General features: G+C 43.2%; 1 protein-coding gene across 1 annotated transcript in view; it reads right to left on the reverse strand.

Annotated features, from left to right (window-relative positions):
* The window catches only part of CDK5RAP2 (CDK5 regulatory subunit associated protein 2), a 197461-nt gene that overhangs the window by 44403 nt on the left and 131827 nt on the right, over nt 1–21231 (reverse strand). Inside the window, exons 21-25 of the mRNA XM_003925184.4 lie at nt 20395–20812; nt 14197–14428; nt 9692–9811; nt 5818–6391; nt 3764–3996 (exon numbers count right to left, since the gene is read on the reverse strand). Of these exons, the coding sequence (XP_003925233.1) occupies nt 3764–3996; nt 5818–6391; nt 9692–9811; nt 14197–14428; nt 20395–20812 (1577 nt within the window). The remainder of the gene's footprint in view (nt 1–3763; nt 3997–5817; nt 6392–9691; nt 9812–14196; nt 14429–20394; nt 20813–21231) is intronic.

A 21231-nucleotide genomic window follows, 5' to 3' on the forward strand; every position in this document is an offset into this window, starting at 1 on the left:
TTTCAACTGCATATAGAAAAAGGCTCATCATCACTGGTCATTAGAGAAGTGCAAATCAAAACTACATTGAGATACCATCTCATGCCCGTTAGAATGGCGATCATTAAAAATCTGGAGACAACAGATGCTGGAGAGGATGTGGAGAAACAGGAACACTTTTACACTGTTGGTGGGAGTGTAAATTAGTTCAACCATTGTGAAAGACAGTGTGGCGATTCCTCAAGGACCTAGAAATAGAAATTCCACTTGACCCAGCAATCCCATTACTGAGTATATATCCAAAGGATTATAAATTGTTCTGTTATAAGAACACATGCACACGAATGTTCATTGCAGCACTGTTTACAATAGCAAAGACTTGGAACCAACCCAAATGCCCATCGGACAGGAAAAATGTGGCACATATACACCACGGAATACTATGCAGTCATAAAAAGCAATGAGTTCGTGTCCTTTGTAGGGACATGGATGAGCCAGGAAACCATCGTTCTCAGCAAACTGACACAAGAACAGAAAATCAAACGCATGTTCCCACTCACAGGCGAGTGTTGAAGAATGGGAACACATGGACACAGGGAGGGGAGCGTCACACACTGAGGTCTGTCGGGGGGAGCTAGGGGAGGGATAGTAGGGGGTGGGGAGTCGGGGAGGGATGACATGGGGAGGAATGCCAGATATAGGTGATGGGGAGGAAGGCAGCAAACCACATTGCTATGTATGTACCTATGCAACAATCCTGCATATTCTTCACATGTACCACAAAACCGAAAATGCAATAACATATATATCAAAAAAAAAAAAAAGAAAAGAAATTTCAACTGCAGGGTCAGTAGCTATGGAGAGGAGGAAGGAGCGTGTGGGGCGGGATAAGACAAGGTAAGAGTGTGGCCAGGGTGATGCTACAGGGCTTTGCCGGCCCTTATCTGGATTTTTACACTGAATGAAAAGGGAAGGCTTTGGTTTGGGGGCAGGGACAAGAACTGACTTACATTTTTAAAAGATCATTGACTACTGTGTGGAAAATGCATTACAGTGAGGAAAGGAGGGAAGCCCAGAAGCCAAAGAGGAGAGGCCTGCAGCATCCAAGTGAGGTAAGAGAGGCAAACTGAAGCCGTGGTCGTGAGGACTGGTCAGAGATGGAAGACACACAGAGGGCAGAGCTACACAGAGGCAGCCAGGGAGGGAGAGGAGAACTGAACTCTCAGTGGCATCATCTGGAAGCCAAGTGAGCCAAAGAGGAAGGGATCGACATATCAAATATTCCTGCAGTCTGAGCAAGATAAAGACTGAAAACTGATGCTTAGATTTGGCAAAGGGGAAGCTGTTAGTGACAGGCAAACTGTTTCAGTGGAGGAGTTGATGAGATGACTGAGAGTCTAGTCTCAATGGGTTTAAGAGAAAAAGGAGACTGGAAAGTAATACTAACGGAGATAAAGAAAAAGCACAAAAATAATGACTTCATAGAGCAAGTTAAAAGGATGCAGTTTTGACTTTGGAATCATATTAATGTTATGTATATTCAAAAATTTAAATCAATAAGAATAGGATTTTAAAAACCTCTAAAACTGAATACAAATAGAAACAAATGAATCTAATTGTGTTTCAAATGACTAACACATCAACGGCTGTATAAAGAATGAAACCAAACAACTTTAAGAATTAGTATACTATGATATACTTTTAGCCTAAAAACAAAGAAAACTACTTTAATAAACAAATCTTGATCTCTCCCAGTGGGTTCGTTTTTCACAGTGGAAACAGTGGAGTAATTCTGTAACTATGTGCATACCTTACTGAATTGAGTAAATTTGCAGACATGGTGGTGTTATTAAAGCCAGGGTTCTCACTGTTGGATACGGGCAATAAAAATATGGACTCAGGAAAAACAAGAAAGAACCTAGTGAGTTTGGACTGGAATTAAAGGCATCATTGTAAAATACTGATTTTTAAAAAAATAATTACACATTTGCACACACACACAGAGACACACACACACACACACACACACAGAGCCTGCTAAAGGGCCTAGACACAATGACACCCTCATAGCAATGAACACAGTGAGCACCAAATCTTGATTGTTAAATATCATTCCTCACTAAAAGGAATCAAGGCTACTTGGCGAAATGGCTTTTTCAGGGCAGGAGCAATACAAAGAGAGCACAAAAAATCTATTTTGTCCCAGAAAATAAGGAAGTGCTCCCAAAAAGATGGAGACATGTCAAACGAAACGGCCACTTACCAAATCTGGGACAATATAACATGAATGTCAGAATGGATAATAGTCCACTGAATAAAAAAAGAATCTTAAAGTCCATATTGCTCAGAAACAAATAAACAAGAAATACATTGATAAAATAAATTTAATAGAGAATGTGTCCTTCTACTAAACGCTACTTAATACAAATGAAAAAGGAACCAGAGGAAAAAATGCTTGTGTTAGAAAAAAAATCATCATAGTAACATTTGACTCAGGAATCAATACAGTAAAACTCATGGTAGAAGTCTGAAGTGGAACACAATACTTACAAAGTATCTTCTATGAATTACTCATTTATTACACAGGTTAAAATAATTTACATTGGAGAAAACTGACAGACATTATCTTAAGGAAGTGATCAAAATAATACTACCAAAAAATAGGATTGATATTGTGTGCCTCCTTAAGAAAATACCATAAGAACAAAATAATCCCTTATGTAGCATTCTCGTCAAAACTGTATGGCCAATCAAATCTAACCAATCAAATCTAACCATGAATTGAGTGATCAGGGAAGAACAGATAATCCCAAAGTGAGGGGCTAGCCTGAACTACTCAAGCAGGTTTACATCATGAAAAGAAGAAAGGGTGAGGAACTACTCCAGATGAGACCAGAGATACATGACAACTAAATGTAATGTGGGGACCGGATCCTGGATCAGGATCAGGATCCAGAATAAACTGTCATACAAGATATTAGTGAATCAAATACAAAAATTCAAATATAGGCTGTATATTAGATAATAGTATATTAGACAACACTGTTTCTGATTGTGGTAACAATACCATGGTTATGTACAAAAATATCCTTGGTCTGAGGAACTATTCCCCAAATTATCTAGGAAGAAAGGAACATGATAGCATCAATCCACTCTCATAGGGCTCAGAAAGATAATAGTGCTCATGTGTGTACAGACAGGGAAAGATAAAAGAAATGTGGGAAATGCTAACAACTGATGAAACTGGGTGCACAGTAAATGGGAGTTCTTTGCTGTAGTCTCAAAACAAAATTTTACCTAGCACATAGCAAAGGTTTCTTTCATCCCATTCTTTCTGGCCATCTTTAACTCTCTGATATACTTTTAAACTCTCTGACATACTTTGTAACTGATAAAAATTTGGCTTGGTTGATTGGATTTTCTGGTTGCCAACATTTAAAACACGTGAGTTTTCACACACCCATCTTCTCTGGAAAATGTGTGAGATAAAGAACTAGCAACCATGTGACCAGAGCTGAGAGGCAGCGCCTCCTGGCTGGCTTCACTCATGTACCTCGCCAACCTGGCCCTGAGGCATCTAAACTGGACTCCTGCTTTGTAACCGTGCCAACCACAAGCCACATGGAAGTGGTCACTGGAAGGAAGCAGTGCCTAGTGTGGCTCTACTATCACCTCAAGGGGTGAGAGATAAGTAAGGCCAAGGAGTCAGCTCCTCCTGTGCCTCTCCGAGAAGTCCTGGGTCAATTACTGATGTCTTAGGACTCACGTACCTCACCCTACTTACCATTGAGAAATAGCTTTTCCAATTTCTCCAACAGCTCGGCACATTGATTCAGCTGTTCCTGGAAACCCTCAGCCACGCAGCAATCCACGTCGCTGGCCTGCAGCAACTCCTCAAATGCCTTAATCATGGTGTTCATGTGTTGACGGGAGACGACACAGATGCCATGGCCGTCCTTAATCTGCTGCCGTTGAAGGGAGAGCTCCCTGGCTTGGGACTGAACTAATGAATCGTATCTGATAAAAGATGGGAAAGAAAATACTTGGACCATTTTAGAATTGAATTTTTGTGACCTTTACACTAATTGGAAAAATGACAGAGTACAATTTTTAAAAGCCTGCAGCTGTACAAGTATATATACTTTTAGAAAAATTGAAACTGCACAAGGTCACTCCTTCTTTGATTTCACACAGCCAACAAATGCTGGAACAAAGATTCTTCTGCAACATTTTTAACCTTATAAAGCCCCCAATTAAAGTATAGATTGGCAAGGACTCAGGCGAACAATTAGTTTCCACATACTCTTTAAAAATACTATTCTGAATTGTAGAAACAAGAGCCCCAAGGGTCAGAGGACCCACCAAAAATTCTCATGACATGTGATAAAAATTAAGTGTACGGCAAGGAAAAAAAGATGGGACTCTCTCCTCCCGAATGAGATGTCGGCGAATGATCATGATGCTAACTACCATTTATTGAGGGTCTAGGACCTGTCAGTAACTGAACTCAGTGCTTTATATGTTATCTGATCCTCTCGGTCTTCCAACAAATGTATGAATGTCCCCTTTTACAGAAGAAGAAACTGACTGCAAAGCTAGTTAAGTGGTGAAGATTTCGGATTCAAACATAATTGTCACTTCAAAGCTCATTATGCAACATTACTTTCTTACCACCATGTGCCACCTTTTCCTACGTGTGCCCATTAGGGAAAGGCACCGAGAAACACACAGGTCACTCGTGTAAACTGGCCACAATAACCTTGTACTGAAGAGTAGCCTGGCAAAGATGTTGACACTTCGGTTCAACATTATGTTTCTGCTTCCCGGAAATGACAACACTACATGGGCTGGCAGTCGGTCACCTTCCATACAGAGTGTGCACATGCAGATCACATGATACTGTGATTAAAGGTGGGGGCCAGTATCATGTGAGTACTGGAGTAACAGGGGTAACTCATGAGTAACATGAGGAAACAGGGGTATTGGAGTGGGATAATGTGGGCTTAAACCCTGGCAATGGCTCCGACCAGCTCTGTGAATGTTTTCTGCCAAGTGACAGCAGCTGCTTTAAGGCTCAGTTTCCTTATCTACAAAAACGAGTCTAGGAACACCTCCATTTCAGGTGATTTTGAGGATTAGATAAGAAAAGTGCCAACCAGGGACCTGAGACAACAGCCTTTCAATAATTATAAGCTTCCTTCAATCTCACTGCTTTGGGAAGTCTTGAAAAATTCATCCTGGCTCCTGACAATTCACAACAATATGTGTGACTCAAATTAGTGACAAATGAAGGTCATCTTTACAAATGATCCCACTTTTGCCATATCTCATGAAGCAAAACTGTACATATCTATGCCCATAAAGCATTATCTTCATGACCTAAGAATTCTTCTCTTTCAACACAGGCTTATTCTCTAAGATGACCTTAAAAGGTAAAGATATGGAAAATATTTATATTCCTCCTACCTTGCCTAGACATCCGCTTTAGTTTCACAGCACAGTGAAAGCCAGTAACAGAGTCCAGGAGTACACACCGCAGTTCAGCAAAGGCACTATCACTCACCAAGTGACTGGTATGAAACCTTTACCCTGAGCCCCCAACTTGAGGAGGGTGAAACCTGCCCTGCCAATTTTTAGAGGATCCAAGACTCGTAACTGATGTTCAAGAGTGTGGTCGCTGTTCGTCTTCTTTGTGGCCTCACCTCTCACTTCCCCACAGGACCTGCCTGCCTGAACCTCACCACCAAGCCCTACCCAGAACACACTCCACCCATCACAGAGCAGCATTCTCTTTTAGCTCATGGGCTCCCACGGGGAGAAGGCAGAGGTGGAATGTACCTGGAAGGTGAGAGATCTCTGAACTTATTCTGCAGATTATGAATCTCACTGAGGAGTTCCATGTTCAAATTCTGCTCCTTCTGCAGCTCGTACTCCTGTTCCTCCAGCTGCTGTTTGAGGTTCTCTGGCGTCCTGCCGTCCATCATCTCTGGGGCCAGCGGATGGAGGATTTTCATGTGTTTTACGTATCGCACTTGGTGCAAACTTGAAAAGGTCATTTCTTCTTCATCAGAACCGCCCCTGGGCTTGCTCAAGCCATCCTGGGCCCCCTCTGTCCCACACAAAACTGTAATAATGGCCTCACTGCACTGGGAGTGCTTTTGAAGCTGAAATATAAAATTCTGGTAGCCCTCTAGCTCAGTTTCCAAGTCATGGATTTTTTGTTTTAAGTATTCTGCCTCATTTGAGGTATCAGTGCTCTCTGACTGATCAGTCCCCACCACACTGACTTTAACAGAAGTCTGACTCTTGGAACTCAAACAAGTAGCTGTTGAAGCTGGGCTCAGAATATCTTCAGGATTTTCTTTGCATGAGGGCAAGATGGCAAGGTCATCAGGTGGGCAAATATCAGAGTCTGAAAATCAAATACACTGATGTCAGTATCTCTTTTACTAAAATCCGACCCCTCTCTCCTTCCTCACAGCCAGAGCCAAGCCAAGACCACTGCAGCGGCCTAACACGCCTCCCTCAAAAAGGCCCTAGTCTTTCCGTCTTACTGCTTCATCATCCTCTTCCTCAGAGTGACCGTTCCAAAAAGTAAATTTAACCATGATAAACCCACAGACACACACCCTAAAATTCATCAATACTCCCACTATCTATCTACATGAGACCTTCCACGATCTAGTTCCACTGGCACCACTATGGAGATTCCTACAAAATTAATCGTGGTTCCCTGCACACAGCATGCTGTTTCATGCCTCCATGCTTTTGCATGGCCTGTGCCCTCTGCCCGGAACACCCTCAGCCCTCTAGTCTACTCCTACCTAATGAACTCTTTCCATACCCAGATCTAATTTTCCTTCCTCTGCAAGCCCACTGCCAAACTATGCAAAAGTCACAACTCGCCGTGGTCCTGTAGTACCTTGTACATATCACTCAAGACAAATATACTATGTGCTGGGTGCTAAAGCAAAAATATTAAGTGGCTTATTTATTGATTCACATAGCAATTAGCTATCTGAATGCCTCTCTCCTTCACCAGACTGCACGCTTCCTCATGGCAGGGATGTGGCCTTTCATTTTCACATTCTCAGCATCTGGTGCAGTACCTAACCCAGATCAGAAGTCAGTGTCAGTGCTGAGAAATATTGAGAGACTTTGTGAAGCAAGAGTATGGAGCAGTAATTCTAAATATCCATGACGCGTGAGCGTCTTCTCATTTTCATGCCTAACAGCTTCCAGGAGATGCCAGGACATCTCCTTTAGTGAGGTGTTTCACTCACAGCCCTGCCAGGAAATATTTTCTTACAGCTATTAAGAGCTAAACCCTTAGAGATGCAGCCAGACTTGTTTAAGAAGCGCAGTGGTAGAGCAGAAAGAATATGAAGCTTTGAAGGCTGCACAGCCTGAGGCAAGTGACTTACTATCCAAGAGCCTCAGTTTCCCCGTGTCTAAAATGTGGAAAGAGATGTCTCATATGGTTGCAGTGAGGCTTCATTCAAGCTCAGGCCTGACTCCAGAGCTTCTGTTCTTAACCACAATACCGCACTGCTGGCTGCCCAGGGAAAGTTCCGCTCAACACAGAGAGCTGTGTGAATACTTAAGAGGCAGCGGAATGTAGGAGTAAAACCTGTCTTTGAAATTCAAGACATGGTTTCAAACTCTGGCTCTGCCACTTAGGCAAGTTACTTGACCCTCTGAGCCTTAGTAGCTTTATCTGTAAAATGGAAAGAACGTCATTCACTGTGAAAAGTTGTTTGTGTGTTTGTTTGTTTTTAGCGATTATATGGAACAATATCTGCAAAAAGAAAAAAAAGCCTAACACAGTATCTGGCACATAGTGAAGGAATCCAAGTAACACAAACATCCTTTAACCATTCGAAGACAGAGGAGGCGCTCACCACTGGAGGCGTGCATGCGAAGGCTCACCTAGAAAAATGCTACAAAAGCAACAACGTGAGTCGGACTGCGTGACCTAGGAGATCTCTCAGAAATGAATTCGTACAAAAATCCTCGTTAAGACTGCATGTCCCAATTTCTGGTTCTGCAATCTGCTCCTTGTGACTTTAGATACACTCTTGTCTCTGTTCATGATGCAAATATCATAAAATATGGTATTTCATTTTAGCAAGCAGCTGCTACATGACCTAAAGGAAGCATTCCTAATACCGTATTTTTATTGTACACAATTTGTTACGATAACTAGTCAATAAGAGCCTTGAGGGTAGAGGCCATATCATCCATGTCTGTTTCTCCAGTATTTGGCACAGGGCCTGAGAGGGAGAATGTACTCAGCAAGTACTTCTGGCTGAACAAGAAAGAGAAAGGGGAGCAGGAGAGGGAGATATCTCTCAATAAGGCTTTGTTCCAGTGAATCACCCTCCAAGACAGGAAAACATCTTTGCTGTAACAACTTTATGATGATGGAATTTGTTCTGTACTTCATGGCAAGAAGCATGTTCACTCATGGAAATAAAGATTAGTTCTCAGGACTTTCCTTAAGCAATTATGAGGCATCACTAGTATCCCCATTTTACAGAAGAGGAGGTTGAGGCATAGAGAGCTTAAGAATTAGCTCAGGGTTTAGGGTAGGTAAGCAGTAGAGCCCTTCATCAAAGCCTGGCAGTCTGCCTCTAACACACTGAACGCTGCTTCCCACCATAACACTCCTGCAATGGAATCCCCTGTACCAGTGTGCATGAGCAAAGAGAGTTAATTCTTAACCTTCAGTGTGAAGGCCAGGATGCCTATGAAATCCTTTATTCACATCCCAAGTATCTGTCAAGGGCCTCGTGAAAAAGAAACAGCAGTGAAGATGTCACATGCAGCACCCAGCCTCAACTGGGCAACAATTAAGAGGTGGAAGTTCAGGCACACACAACTCATGTGCAAAGTTCTGGAAGCACAGTCCGAAACATGAAAGCTGTTCAGCCATGAAGGGAAGTCCTGACAGGGAAAGGGAAGCTGTCGATTGTTAAGAAGTCTTTACTAATAACTATGAAGAAGACATCAAAAGATCTCCCTAAGACCATTTATTAATATCTGCATTGTGAAGGGGGAAAAGATGATATAATGTAATAAGAATGTAGGCATTTGTTCATTCTGGTTGAATGAGATCATGAGTATTTGTTATATTATCTTTTGTGCCTACTGTATGCTTCCAATACTTTATAATTTTAAAAAGAAAGGAATATAACTTGCCTGTGCCCTCACCCACATCTCCGCACCTTTTCCACTGATCTGCCTGGCAAACCCCACAAACCCAGTCTCAGCCTCAGGGTCTCCTCTGACCCACTCCTCCCAGGCACACGGACCAACATGGAGCACACCTCAGCAACAGGCAGCCCCATGCTGAATACTGACAGGCTGTTGGGACGGTGGTCTCCTCTGAGCTGTGGGGTCCCTGACAGCAGGCTGTGCCTTTTCATGTTGAACCACCAGAACCCAGTCCACTGCCTGGTAGAGAAGCAGGCTGACACATGGACGGGTGAGCTCTGACATCCTCCTCTACCTTAACTCTTCCCCTACTTACCAGCTCGGCGACCCCGGGTCAATTACTTCCTAAAACCTCAGCTTCCCATGTGTTAGACTGGAATGATAATAATGCCTCGAGAGGGCTACTACGGGCTTAGTAATAATTTTTAGATAAAACATCCCAAATGGTGCCTGGTGCATGGAACCTGTTCAATACACACAGGGGTTGAATTCTGACCGATCTCGTAGCTTGTTTGCTGATCACTGTCCATTTCCTTGTCTCTCCAGACAGATGTGGTTTTAATTCCTTTCCGCTCTCCTGGGCTGTCCTGGTAGGCTGCTCCCCCTGGGGACTGAGCTACAGGCAATCACAAAGAGGAAGAAAAATAAATAAAACCCTAAGACTTGAAACTTAGCCAAGCAACTGAGAAGAACACAGAGATACAACAGGGAAAATAAAAACACTGGGGAGGCAAAATGCAATTTATAAGATAAAATTAATCTATCGAGCTGCCAAAACAGGACATAAAAAGCATAAATATACTGCAGCTTGTCTGAAATGGTTTAAGTCCAGGCCCTCAAAAAGCTGAGTGAGAAAATGAATTCTATCAAATCATGCCCATTTTTCCCAAGAAGAGAGAGGCCCTAGGGTTTCCTGGGCAACTGTCGAGGTAGCACCTGAGGTTGAGGCAGCCTGGTGTCTCATTAAAAGCTAAAAACAGTATTGAGTGCAAATGGCAAGGTAGGAGACAGCATGGTGGCTTACACCTATAATCCCAACACTTTGGAGGCTGAGGCAGGAGGGTCACTTGAGGCCAGGAGTGAGCAAGACCAGCCTGAGCAAGACAGCAAGACCCCCATCTCTACAAAATATAAAAAATTTAAATTTGAATTTTTAAAAATGGCAAGCTATGGCAAAGTGCCAGGGACTCTGTTGAGCTAAGTTACCTCTGTCATAAAATCTCTCCTCTATGAAGGTCCCCACAACCCTGTACCCACCTCTCCCAACCCCCACCAGACAGGGAGTTCTCAGGGAGCAGAGACTGTATCTGATTTATTTCTCTCCTACCCCCAGTGCATGAGATTGGAGACGAAGTAGGTGCTCAGGGAATGTTCACTGAATGAATGAGAAGATGCCTGGATGATGGCTGAATGGATCAGCAGAGGGTAGATAAGGAGGTGGTAAGGGAAGAGCAATTCTGCCAAAGGTCATATTATCTGGAAACCTCAACTATGGTAAACCCAAAAGAAAACCCAAAATTAAATGGAACATACCTTTGGCTATGGATCATCATAAAATCCATACAAGTAGTATCAGATACTAGGCTTTGTGAAACAGTAAAGAACGTGGGCTTTGAAATTAGGCAGGCCGATTCCCATCTAGCTAGAAAAGTTAGTCACTGTGTGACTGTAGCCAAGTTACTTTATCTCTGAAACTGGTGCCTTAATATAAGATGGCGGTAATTACTGTATCTGCCTCAAAGGACTATTGGGAAGACCCTATTAGATCTGGTACTTAGAGCACATAGCAAGACTCGGTAAATAATAGGTGCTTGTTTCATTACCACCACAGTATGTCCAAGACTCCAGAGTCATCTCCAATCCCTGAACCACTCTGGAAATCCTCAAATCTGATGCAGCCTCGCACCCTGGTACTCATTCCCTTCATTTGCAAGTCCCAAAGAACATTAATATCCTTTCTGAACATTCATCTCTCCCCGTCATTCCAAGTGAACCTGGGATGCCCCCAAGGACTCCGCTTCTCCTGCAGCCTTTGTGGTCATTTCCTTCCCAATAAGTGTCTTTGTTCCTCACTTCCAATTCTAGATCATTCTCTCTCTTCCCTGAAAATTCCAGCTTTGTAGCTCATGCTTTCAGACTATACCACAGACAACCCCACTTTACTGTAGTCATCCACAGTCCCGATTCACTGAATCCCTTGAGATTAGTTGACAATGTGGCTCCTAACTGCCTTCCTTCCCTACATCGTTTTATAGTATAATTCCTCAGAGCTGCCTATGCCTGCTGTCTCCAATCTCTCTTCTCCATTCTCTCTCTGGAACCCATGCCAATCAGGCCCCACCCACTCCACGGAGACAGCTCCCTTCAAGGACACCAATGATTTCCACATTGTTAAATCCCAAAGCCAGTCCTCAGTCCTTGTCTTAACTATCCTACAGCAATTATCTGACACAGCGAATCCCCTCCTTACTCTGCTTCTGCGAAGTCATCCTCTCTTGGCTCCCTCCTACCTCATTGCCTGGTCTTCCCAGTCCAACCTTTTTTTTTTTTTTTTTTTTTTTTTTTGAGACAGAGTTTCGCTCTTGCTACCCAGGCTGGAGTGCAATGGCGCAATCTTGGCTCACCGCAACCTCCGCCTCCTGGGTTCAGGCAATTCTCCTGCCTCAGCCTCCTGAGTAGCTGGAATTACAGGCACGCGCCACCATGCCCGGCTAATTTTTTGTATTTTTAGTAGAGACGGGGTTTCACCATGTTGACCAGGATGGTCTCGATCTTTTGACCTCGTGATCCACCCACCTCGGCCTCCCAAAGTGCTGGGATTACAGGCTCGAGCCACCGTGCCCGGCTCAGTCCACCCTTTAACCACTAGAGAGCCCCAGTTTCAATTCCTGGACCTTACTGCTATGGCTTCAAGTCATATAGCTATAAATACTACCAGTGTATTGCTATTTCCTAACTTTACATCTCTAATTCAAGAACGTCTGCCCTTGACTCCAGCCTCATCTGTCTTTCAACTGCCTATCTGATATCTCCACCAGGATGGCCAACAGGCATCTCATATGTCCAAAGCAGACCCCAAATGTCCCCCTCAAGCTTACATCTCATGCAGTCTTTCTCATCTCAGTGAATGACAACTCCATCCTTCCAAAGGTTCATATCCAAAGTAATCCTTTAAAGCAAAGGTTGGACTACTTTTCTTAAAGAGTCAAATCATAAATACTTCAGGCTTTGCAGGCCATAGGGTCTCTAATGGTAACTAACTGTTCAACTCGGCCATCGTAGCACAAAAGCAAGCAGACAATATGCAAACATGGGTGTGGCTGTGTTTCAATAAAACTTTATTTTCAAAAATAGGAAGTGAGTTGGATTTGGCCCACAGCATGTGGTTCGTCAACTCCTCCTCCTTTTTTTTTTTTTTTGATATGGAGTTTTGCTCATCTCTGCTCCCCACAACCTCCACCTTCCAGGTTCAAGCAATTCTCCTACTTCAGCCTCCCAAGTAGCTGAGATTACAAGCACACACTACCACGCCTGGCTAATTTTGCATTTTTAGTAGAGACAGGGCTTCCCCATGTTGGCCAGACTGATCTCAAACTGCTGACCTCAGGTAATCAGCCCACCTCGGCCTCCCAAAGTGCTGGAATTACAGGTGTGAGCCACAGTGCCCAGCCTGTCAACTCCTACTTTACGGCTTAAGTCAGATTGTGACTCTGCTGCTCAAATCCCTCCAGAAGTCTCCAATCTTACCAAGTAAAAGAGTCCCAGAATGGCCTTTGAGAGCCTGCCTGATGTGCCGCCTTCCGGACATCATCTTCTATGACTCTCCCTCTTCCTCACTCCCCTCCAGCCACACAATCAGCTTCCTTACTATTCATCCATCTTCCCCTGCTCACAGCAGCTCCAGGGACTTTGCCTTCTTCCTTCTTCCCAGGATGACTAGTGCACTCATTTCCCATTTCCCTTCAAATGCCACCTCACCACGGAGGCTCTCTAAGCATTCATGACATGAGCAAATCCTGCTCCTTCTCCACATTCCCCACACCCAAATCCTGCTTCATTCTTTTCCACGGCACCTATTTTCTCACGTTATACATATGCTTATCAGCTTTCTGTCTTCCCCCCGACCCTGCACAGACACAAGAATGTAAGCTAGACACAGACTTCATCTGCTTTGTTCACTCCTCTCTCCTCAGTGCCTAGAATAGTGCCTGGCACACAGGAGAAATGAAGAAACAAATAAAAGATTACTTTTGTGGTTCCTGTTATGGTGCTGCAGCCATCTGCTTACAGAAGTTCAAAATTGGGAGTCAACATATGCACTTTTGTGGATTCCTGAGCCCTGAGAAAATGATGTAAAATGCTACTCATATGCTCACCTGCATCATGCCGTGGGAGGGCCCCCAGTTTTCTTCAGGTTCTCAGAGGGTTAGTGGTCCAAAATCTCTAAGCACCACTGTCCTAGACTAGAGGATGCCACTAGATGCACTTCCTCCAAGTCTCGGGATTCTAACTTTTTAGATACATTTTAACACAGGGGCTCTGTGTTGTCTTGCTTTCCAAGAGAGCAGAGCCAGCAGATTCAAAGACGGTGGGGAAGATACAAGGTTAGTAAGATTTGGAATTAGCCCCAAGTTGGCTTGGCCATTCCAGAGAGCCCTGCGAAGTGGACCCTCACTTGCATACCTCTGATGCCACAGACAAAGCCAAACACAACTGGGGCATCTGCAGGCCATCCTAAGTGAAGGCAGCAATGTCTCCCAAGACCTGTGAGCACTACAAGTTCCTTTTATCCAGACACCAGAATAAAATGAAAGCAATGGATTCATTCTCCTTATTGTGTTCCCTCTGTTGTACATTTGTCAAGAGTCAAGATTAATCACTGCAATTCACGAAATTTATACTCAAACTTATTGCAATTCTAAACAACAAGGTTGACATTTCAAGCAGTTCTATCGGGTCGTTTGTCTAGCTCACAGGGAATACATTTTTCCTAGTGCTTACCATTCAGTAACATTTTGTCGGGCGTTGGCCTCCCGTCCTCCATTGCTTCAGCCAGAATTAACTTTTGGTGAAGTTGCTCATTACAAGTTTTTAACTCCTTCAGCTCCCCCTGCAGCTCCAAGATCTGGTTCTGCAGCTGGGCCACCACCTCCTGGGTACCAGGGAGATGATATGTATTTCCTGATGACCCAGATGGTTTTATTAGGATTGGCAAGCGGGACTTCTTAGCCTCCTGAAAACACACATATGCAACAATGAACACACTTTGAACACACCTCCTTTGCTTGCACAGTCAACATTCTCATGCCAGGCTTATAAAATGGAATTCGAACTGGCTGCCCAGACTTCTGGTTCCTAAAATGGCATCTGTGTCTATCCACCAGTCAAAGAGCTTGTATCTTGGCAGGTCCCTCCTCTGATCATCAAGGCCCAAGCTTCTCCTCACCACCCTCCTGTCCCTGGTCCACTGTATCTCTGGACAATCCAGACGCTTCATAAATGGCAGTTCTTCTTCTAACATGATCTTCCGGGAAATGTTATTTTGCTCCTTATCTATTTCCTTGTTTCCCAAACATTCCTCAGCCTAATCTAATCTGGCCTACCAACCCTTGCTAGTCCACTAGAACCACCCCTTCCTTCGGTGGCTACTAAGCTGCCAACCCAGTAGACATTTCCCAGGCTCAGGTTTCCCAACCTGCCTATCCCAGACATCTTCATTTGTAATGACTCATGGCACTACAGAGTCAACTGAAAATTCAACTCTTCAGCTCCATCCCCAAGTCTCCACTGCAAATCCATGCCACTTCAACAATCTTTGTCTTGGTGAATCACATGATCAGCCATATACTACACAATCTAGAACCATGGGAATAATTGTTAAGTTTCCCTTTATTCTTGCCACCCACCTTCACCATTCATCAGGGTCCATTAAGTCCAACTCCCAAGATGTCTCTCAATTCTTTGAACCCTTCTCATCCTCCACTGCCACCACCCAACTCCAAGATGCTGTTAGCTTCAAGTCATGGCAACAGCCGCCTGGGTGGTCTCCACACATTCACTTTGGCCCTCTCTAAGCCATTCTCCATGCTACAGCAAAAAGACAAACCTACTACTCCTCTCCTCTGCCTAAAACTCTTTTAACTGCTTCCCAGTTCTCTCATGACAAAGGTCAACATCCATACCACAAACTACAAAGTCCTGCAGAACTTGTGTCCTGAGTTATCACCACCTCCCACTAACCCTACTCTTCATCCACCATGACCTTGGTTCCTCAAAATGCCTTCCCTCCACCTCAAGACCTCAGCATATGCCGACTCCTTTGCCCGGAACACTCACTTCTTCCTACTTCCCCAACTAACTCTAAAGCATTCATTAATACTCAGCTAAAATAGGCCTTCCTCAAGAGAATGGGCCTTGATATCCAAGACCAAGTCAGGTCTCTATACTACACACTCACAGTCCGCTACATATCCCCTCAGAGAACGTTAGTAACATTTTAATTAAATACCTGTGCAATTACCTGTTCCTTGTCTATCTTCTGCACCAACCTGTGAGCTCCAGGATTAAGAGGCTTTGCATATCTTGGCCATACTCTCTGTGTAGCTTCTAGCATAAAAACTAGTACATAGTAGGTACTCAACAACTATTTATGGAATGAACATATAAACAATAACTTAAGAGGCCAAATGGGGGTCTCTTTCAACAGGGGAATTTAAAACATTCAAAAGCTGGGAAGGGGGACTTAAATCCAGACTATGTATAAAGAAATATTACAACTCAATAATAAAAATAAATAATCCAATTAAAAGATGAGCAAAAACTCTAATGGTCATTTCTCCAAAGGAGATATGTGTATGGCCAATAAGCATGTGAAAAAATGCTCCACATCATTAGTCACCAAGGAAAATGCAAATCAAATCCCAATAAAATACCCCTACTTCATACCTATTAGGATGGCTATAATCAAAGGACAACAATAAATGTTGATAAAGAAGCAGAGAACCTGGAACCCTCACACACTGCTGTTGAGAATGTAAAATGGGTACAGGCACTTTAGAAAACAGACTGGCAATTCCTCAAAAAGGTTAAACATGGAGTTACCATCTTACCCATCAATTCTTCGCCTAGCTATGTACTCAAGAGAAATAAAGAGATTACCACCCCCAAACTTGTACATGAATAGCAACATTATTCCTAACAACCAAAAGTGGAAACAGCTCAAATGTGCAACAACTAATGAATGTGGTATATCCATATGGATATACTATGGAAAACTGTTTGGCAATAAAAACAAATGAAATACTGATACATGCTACAACATGAATGAACCTCAAAAACAGTATGCTAAGTGGAAGAAGCCAGTCACCAAAGACCACATATGGCATGATTTCATTTATATGAAATAATCCAGAACAGGCAAATTGAAAATTGAAAGAGACAGAAAGTAGATTTGTGGTAGCCTAGGGCTGGGGTAGACAAGTTGGAGGGAAATGAGAAGTGAATGTTAATGAGTACAAGGCTTCTTTTTGGATGATGAAAATGTTCCAAAATTGTTGTACAACTCTGTGAATAGACTAAAAAAAAAAAAAACACTGAATTGTATACCTTAAATGGATGCATTGTATGATATGTGAATTAAACCTCAAAAAGGCTGTTTGTTTTTTTAAGGTTTTTATTTTATTTATTTATTTATTTATTTATTTATTTATGAGACGGAGTTTCGCTCTTGTTACCCAGGCTGGAGTGCAATGGTGCGATCTAGGCTCACCGCAACCTCCGCCTCCTGGGTTCAGGCAATTCTCCTGCCTCAGCCTCCTGAGTAGCTGGGATTACAGGCACGCACCACCATGCCCAGCTAATTTTTTGAATTTTTAGTAGAGATGGGGTTTCACCATGTTGACCAGGATGGTCTCGATCTCTTGACCTCGTGATCCACCCGCCTCGGCCTCCCAAAGTGCTGGGATTACAGGCTTGAGCCACCGCGCCCAGCCTTTAAGGTTTTTAAATAGCAGAGAAGAAGGAACTCAAGAGGAAAACAGAAAATATTTGGGACCCAAGAAATGAGATCACTGAGGTCTCTCAAGAAAGAAAAAGAGGAAGGGTCCCTTCTTGAACATTCTAGCATATAAATGCTTTCAAGGGCTCTTTCCCATAATCCTGAAGAAAACTCTGCATTCCTAGAACTCAAAAGATAAGAGACATTATCATGCTTATTTTCCAGATGAAGAACCAAGATGCCACCAGATGAAGAACCAAGATGCCAAACAACTCGTCCAATGTCACAGTGCAAGAAGGTTCAAGAGTCAGACCTCGCCAGGCACGGTGGCTCAAGCCTGTAATCCCAGCACTTTGGGAGGCCGAGGCGGGTGGATCACGAGGTCGAGAGATCAAGACCATCCTGGTCAACATGGTGAAACCCCGTCTCTACTAAAAATACAAAAAATTAGCTGGGCATGGTGGCGCGTGCCTGTAATCCCAGCTACTCAGGAGGCTGAGGCAGGAGAATTGCCTGAACCCAGGAGGCGGAGGTTGCGGTGAGCCGAGATCGCGCCATTGCACTCCAGCCTGGGTAACAAGAGTGAAACTCCACCTCAAAAAAAAAAAAAAAAAAAAAGAGTGAGACCTCAGACTAACTCTTCAGGGTCCAGTGCTCAGTTCTGCTCTGAAATTTCAGGTAAGAGGAAAGAGCAGGTTTGGGGATAAGAACAGTTTGAGATGGCAAAAGAGACCACGTGGGAGGAGGTGTATGCCTCAGCAAAGAGGGCTGGAAAATAACAATCATTTGCTTGGTCCTCACTCTCCACCAATCTTTATTCCTGGATCCAAATCTGTGTGTCATACGGCAGCAGAAAAGATGTCTGCAAGTACACAAATGCCAAAGCCAATTTCAAGCTGGAAGACTGCCGTCAGTCAACCTAACGCTGGTTCTAAAATAACACCACACAAAATGCTACCTTATGGACTCTGAACAGAGTCCCACCTACCACATTATTAAAGACTTCACACTGGAACTTCTTACTTGGGAATGTAAGGGAGACAGGAACTCACACACTCCGAGCTCCTACCATGTACAAGGTACTGTGTTAGACACTTGCCAAAGGCTCAAAGCAGGTAAGTGGCCAGGCTCGATGCAAACCCATGTGTATCAGTAAAGTCCATCCTCTTGTCTGTAACTAAACAATTGGAAGGAAGCCTGGTTTCCTTGTCTCTACAACTAAACAACTGGAAGGATATCTGGTCTCCTTGTCTCACCCTCGGGCTGCAATGATGTTCCTTTTAACAGGATATCAGAGTCTCCTATTAAAAGAGGTAAGCCATAGGATTCTCAACTCCTTGACTACCAAAGACCACAAAGAATATCATTAAATTTCCTTCTACTTTGCAGAGACTGGAGGTCATGGTGGTGATAGGAGGGCTCTTCCCTCCCAGAAAAAGGTAGCTTTATAATATCTCTATCTGCATCTGAAACCAGAATTTCGTTTTTATCCCTATCACTCCACTTACCAGCTAGTTTTCTCAGAGCCTGTATTTTTCCACAAGTAAAATGTAGGTAATACTTACCAAAGTGATATTCTTGTTGAGAAAATTAAATGAGATTATATATATACATATATATATATATACACACAGAGAGAGTAGCACAATTCCTAACAGATACTAGAAATAATAATAAACAAACACAGTTTCCTTCCTTAGGAAGACATAGCAAGAAGAATAATTTCAAACTAAAAATATATATATTTTAACATATTTGGGGAAATTAAGTCCATTCAATTTTCCAGTTTTACTGAGTACAGAATGACATCTCTCACACAATAAAAAATACAAACAAAAAAACCAAACAAACAAAAGACACCTACTTTTCCTGATATACAGGTACAAACTGAAGGAGCTGGGGCAGATGACAGCATTTTTATTCTAGCCAAACTGTACAAATTTGCATTTCTAGTACCATTAATATAATGGCACTATCTCTCTCTGTCTCTCTTTTTTTTTTTTTTTTTTTTTTTTTTAATCTCTACTGGTATCTTTAGAAAACCCTTTTCTAGAAATTACAGTTTTGGTGCATAATTTAAAACAATCAAAAGCAATTTTGCTAATGATATATCTAACTCTCTTTTGTATGTGCAAAAGCAGTAATTTAATGGTCAGAAAATAAACTTAATTCTCTATTCTGATGCTATAAAGCAGTGTGTACAGTTGATTTCTCAAATACAAAACACCCATCAGAAACAAGAATATCAACAGCCTTCACTCAAGGCTTCACTATTAGAAACACGACCTATTGCCTTCTCTCCCAGCACACATCTCCCTTCTATGGGGATTCGTGACCCCAAGTAATGACCTCAAGAGGATTTTCATAAGGGTCCAATCAAATATTGCTAAAAGAATCTGGTTTTGACCATCTGGCATATTTGATAGCATTTTCAGGGCTTAGAGACAGTATCTAAGCTGAAGGAAAATCAACATGCAGACATTCACTCAACAAACCCAGACTTTATCATTTCATGCCACCAGGTTTGGAAGGTAGCTTGATCCAGGGAAAGGGTGTGGCTGTGCAGTCAGGTATGGTGGGAGTCCCGGCTCAGCCCCTTAACCACTAGTTAACAATGGTTCACAAAGATCTGGATGTGGCTTCCAGATCTTTGATGAGTATGGTCAGGATAAGAGAATGCAGACGAAGCCCTCAGAATAATCTCTCTCCTACACAAAGTCTGCACAAGATAAAACCTAGGTTCTCATCCCTACCCCTAAAGTCAGGTTATGACAGTTTGACTGCAACCTGCAAAAGCAAATTTTCATCAATACAATGAAAACTGTATAAATTTGGGGACATCTCCACAATGCAACCTTATGCGGCCATTGCAAGGAAAGACGTTCCTCATAACATGAAAGAGAAAGCTACAGACAGATGTAACAACATGACCCCGCGTGTGTTTTTCCTAAGGGAAACACATACTTGTCACAATATATAGATAAATTAGATAGGGCTGAGATGGAGGAAGACAGACAGAGGGAGACAGGGGAAGGTCAGAGAGGACACACAGCTCTAGGTGGAGGCCAGGGTAAGTGCAAGCAGAGGGAGAAACTGGACATTCTCGTCATATAAATGGGGAAAAAGTGGTGGGATTAAAGGTGATGTTTAAAGTTTTTTGTTTGTATAAAGTAAGTACATAATTAATACATGGAAAAACTTACTCTGTTGGTCCCACCAGGGAAAGAAGGGAGAGCAGCCTGCAACCCAGGCACCCTGCGCGGGTTCTCTGGCCGATGCTCTGCGCTGAGTGCAGTGTTAGTTGATGGCTCGTCCCAAGCCTCTCTCTTTGCTTCATGCTTGAATCTGAGCAGGTCGCCCTCCGTGGCCACAGTTTGCACTGAGGCGTCGGTCAGCTCAATCTTGGGCACTCCACCTGCCTTTACTAGCTGGGCCTCACAAGACAACTGCAGTGCATCACGTGGCTTGGAAAATGAGTTGGTTTGGACAAAATGTCTGAGTTCACCTTTTTTCTTAGGTGTCTTCTTAGTTTTACCATCAAGGCGTTCTCCAGAAACTTCCTGCTCTGTCAAGCATAGTTGTCCCAGAAGCAGTTCCTGTAGCACTTTTAGAAGGTCTGGCCTGTTTTTCCAAAAAAGAAGGAAGTGGGAGAACTAAGCTTTCTCTGCTAGGCCTTGTCCCCTAGCCAGTATCCCAAGTTATCCCCACCTACTGTTGCCCAGATTCCATCAAAACTAAACATAGCGTGTACCCACAACATGCCAGGACCCACACTCAGTATTTTATCCTGTGTAACCTCATGGCAACCAAACAAGGCAGGTACTACCATGTCATTTCATGGATAAGACGAGCAGAATTAATCTTGACACAAGGTACACAGCAGGTGAGTGGGCCACATGAATATGTGAACGCAGGCTGGGCCCAGGTAGAAACACACAGGATCATACGGTGTCCGACAATTACAGGGTCTTCCCCTACTCCACCCCACCAGCCAGCCTCCTGGCCCTGACCCCATTTCTACATCCAGTGGCAAGTATGGC

Source organism: Saimiri boliviensis, chromosome 2 (genome assembly GCF_048565385.1).
Source record: "Saimiri boliviensis isolate mSaiBol1 chromosome 2, mSaiBol1.pri, whole genome shotgun sequence".
Taxonomy (NCBI): domain Eukaryota; kingdom Metazoa; phylum Chordata; class Mammalia; order Primates; family Cebidae; genus Saimiri; species Saimiri boliviensis.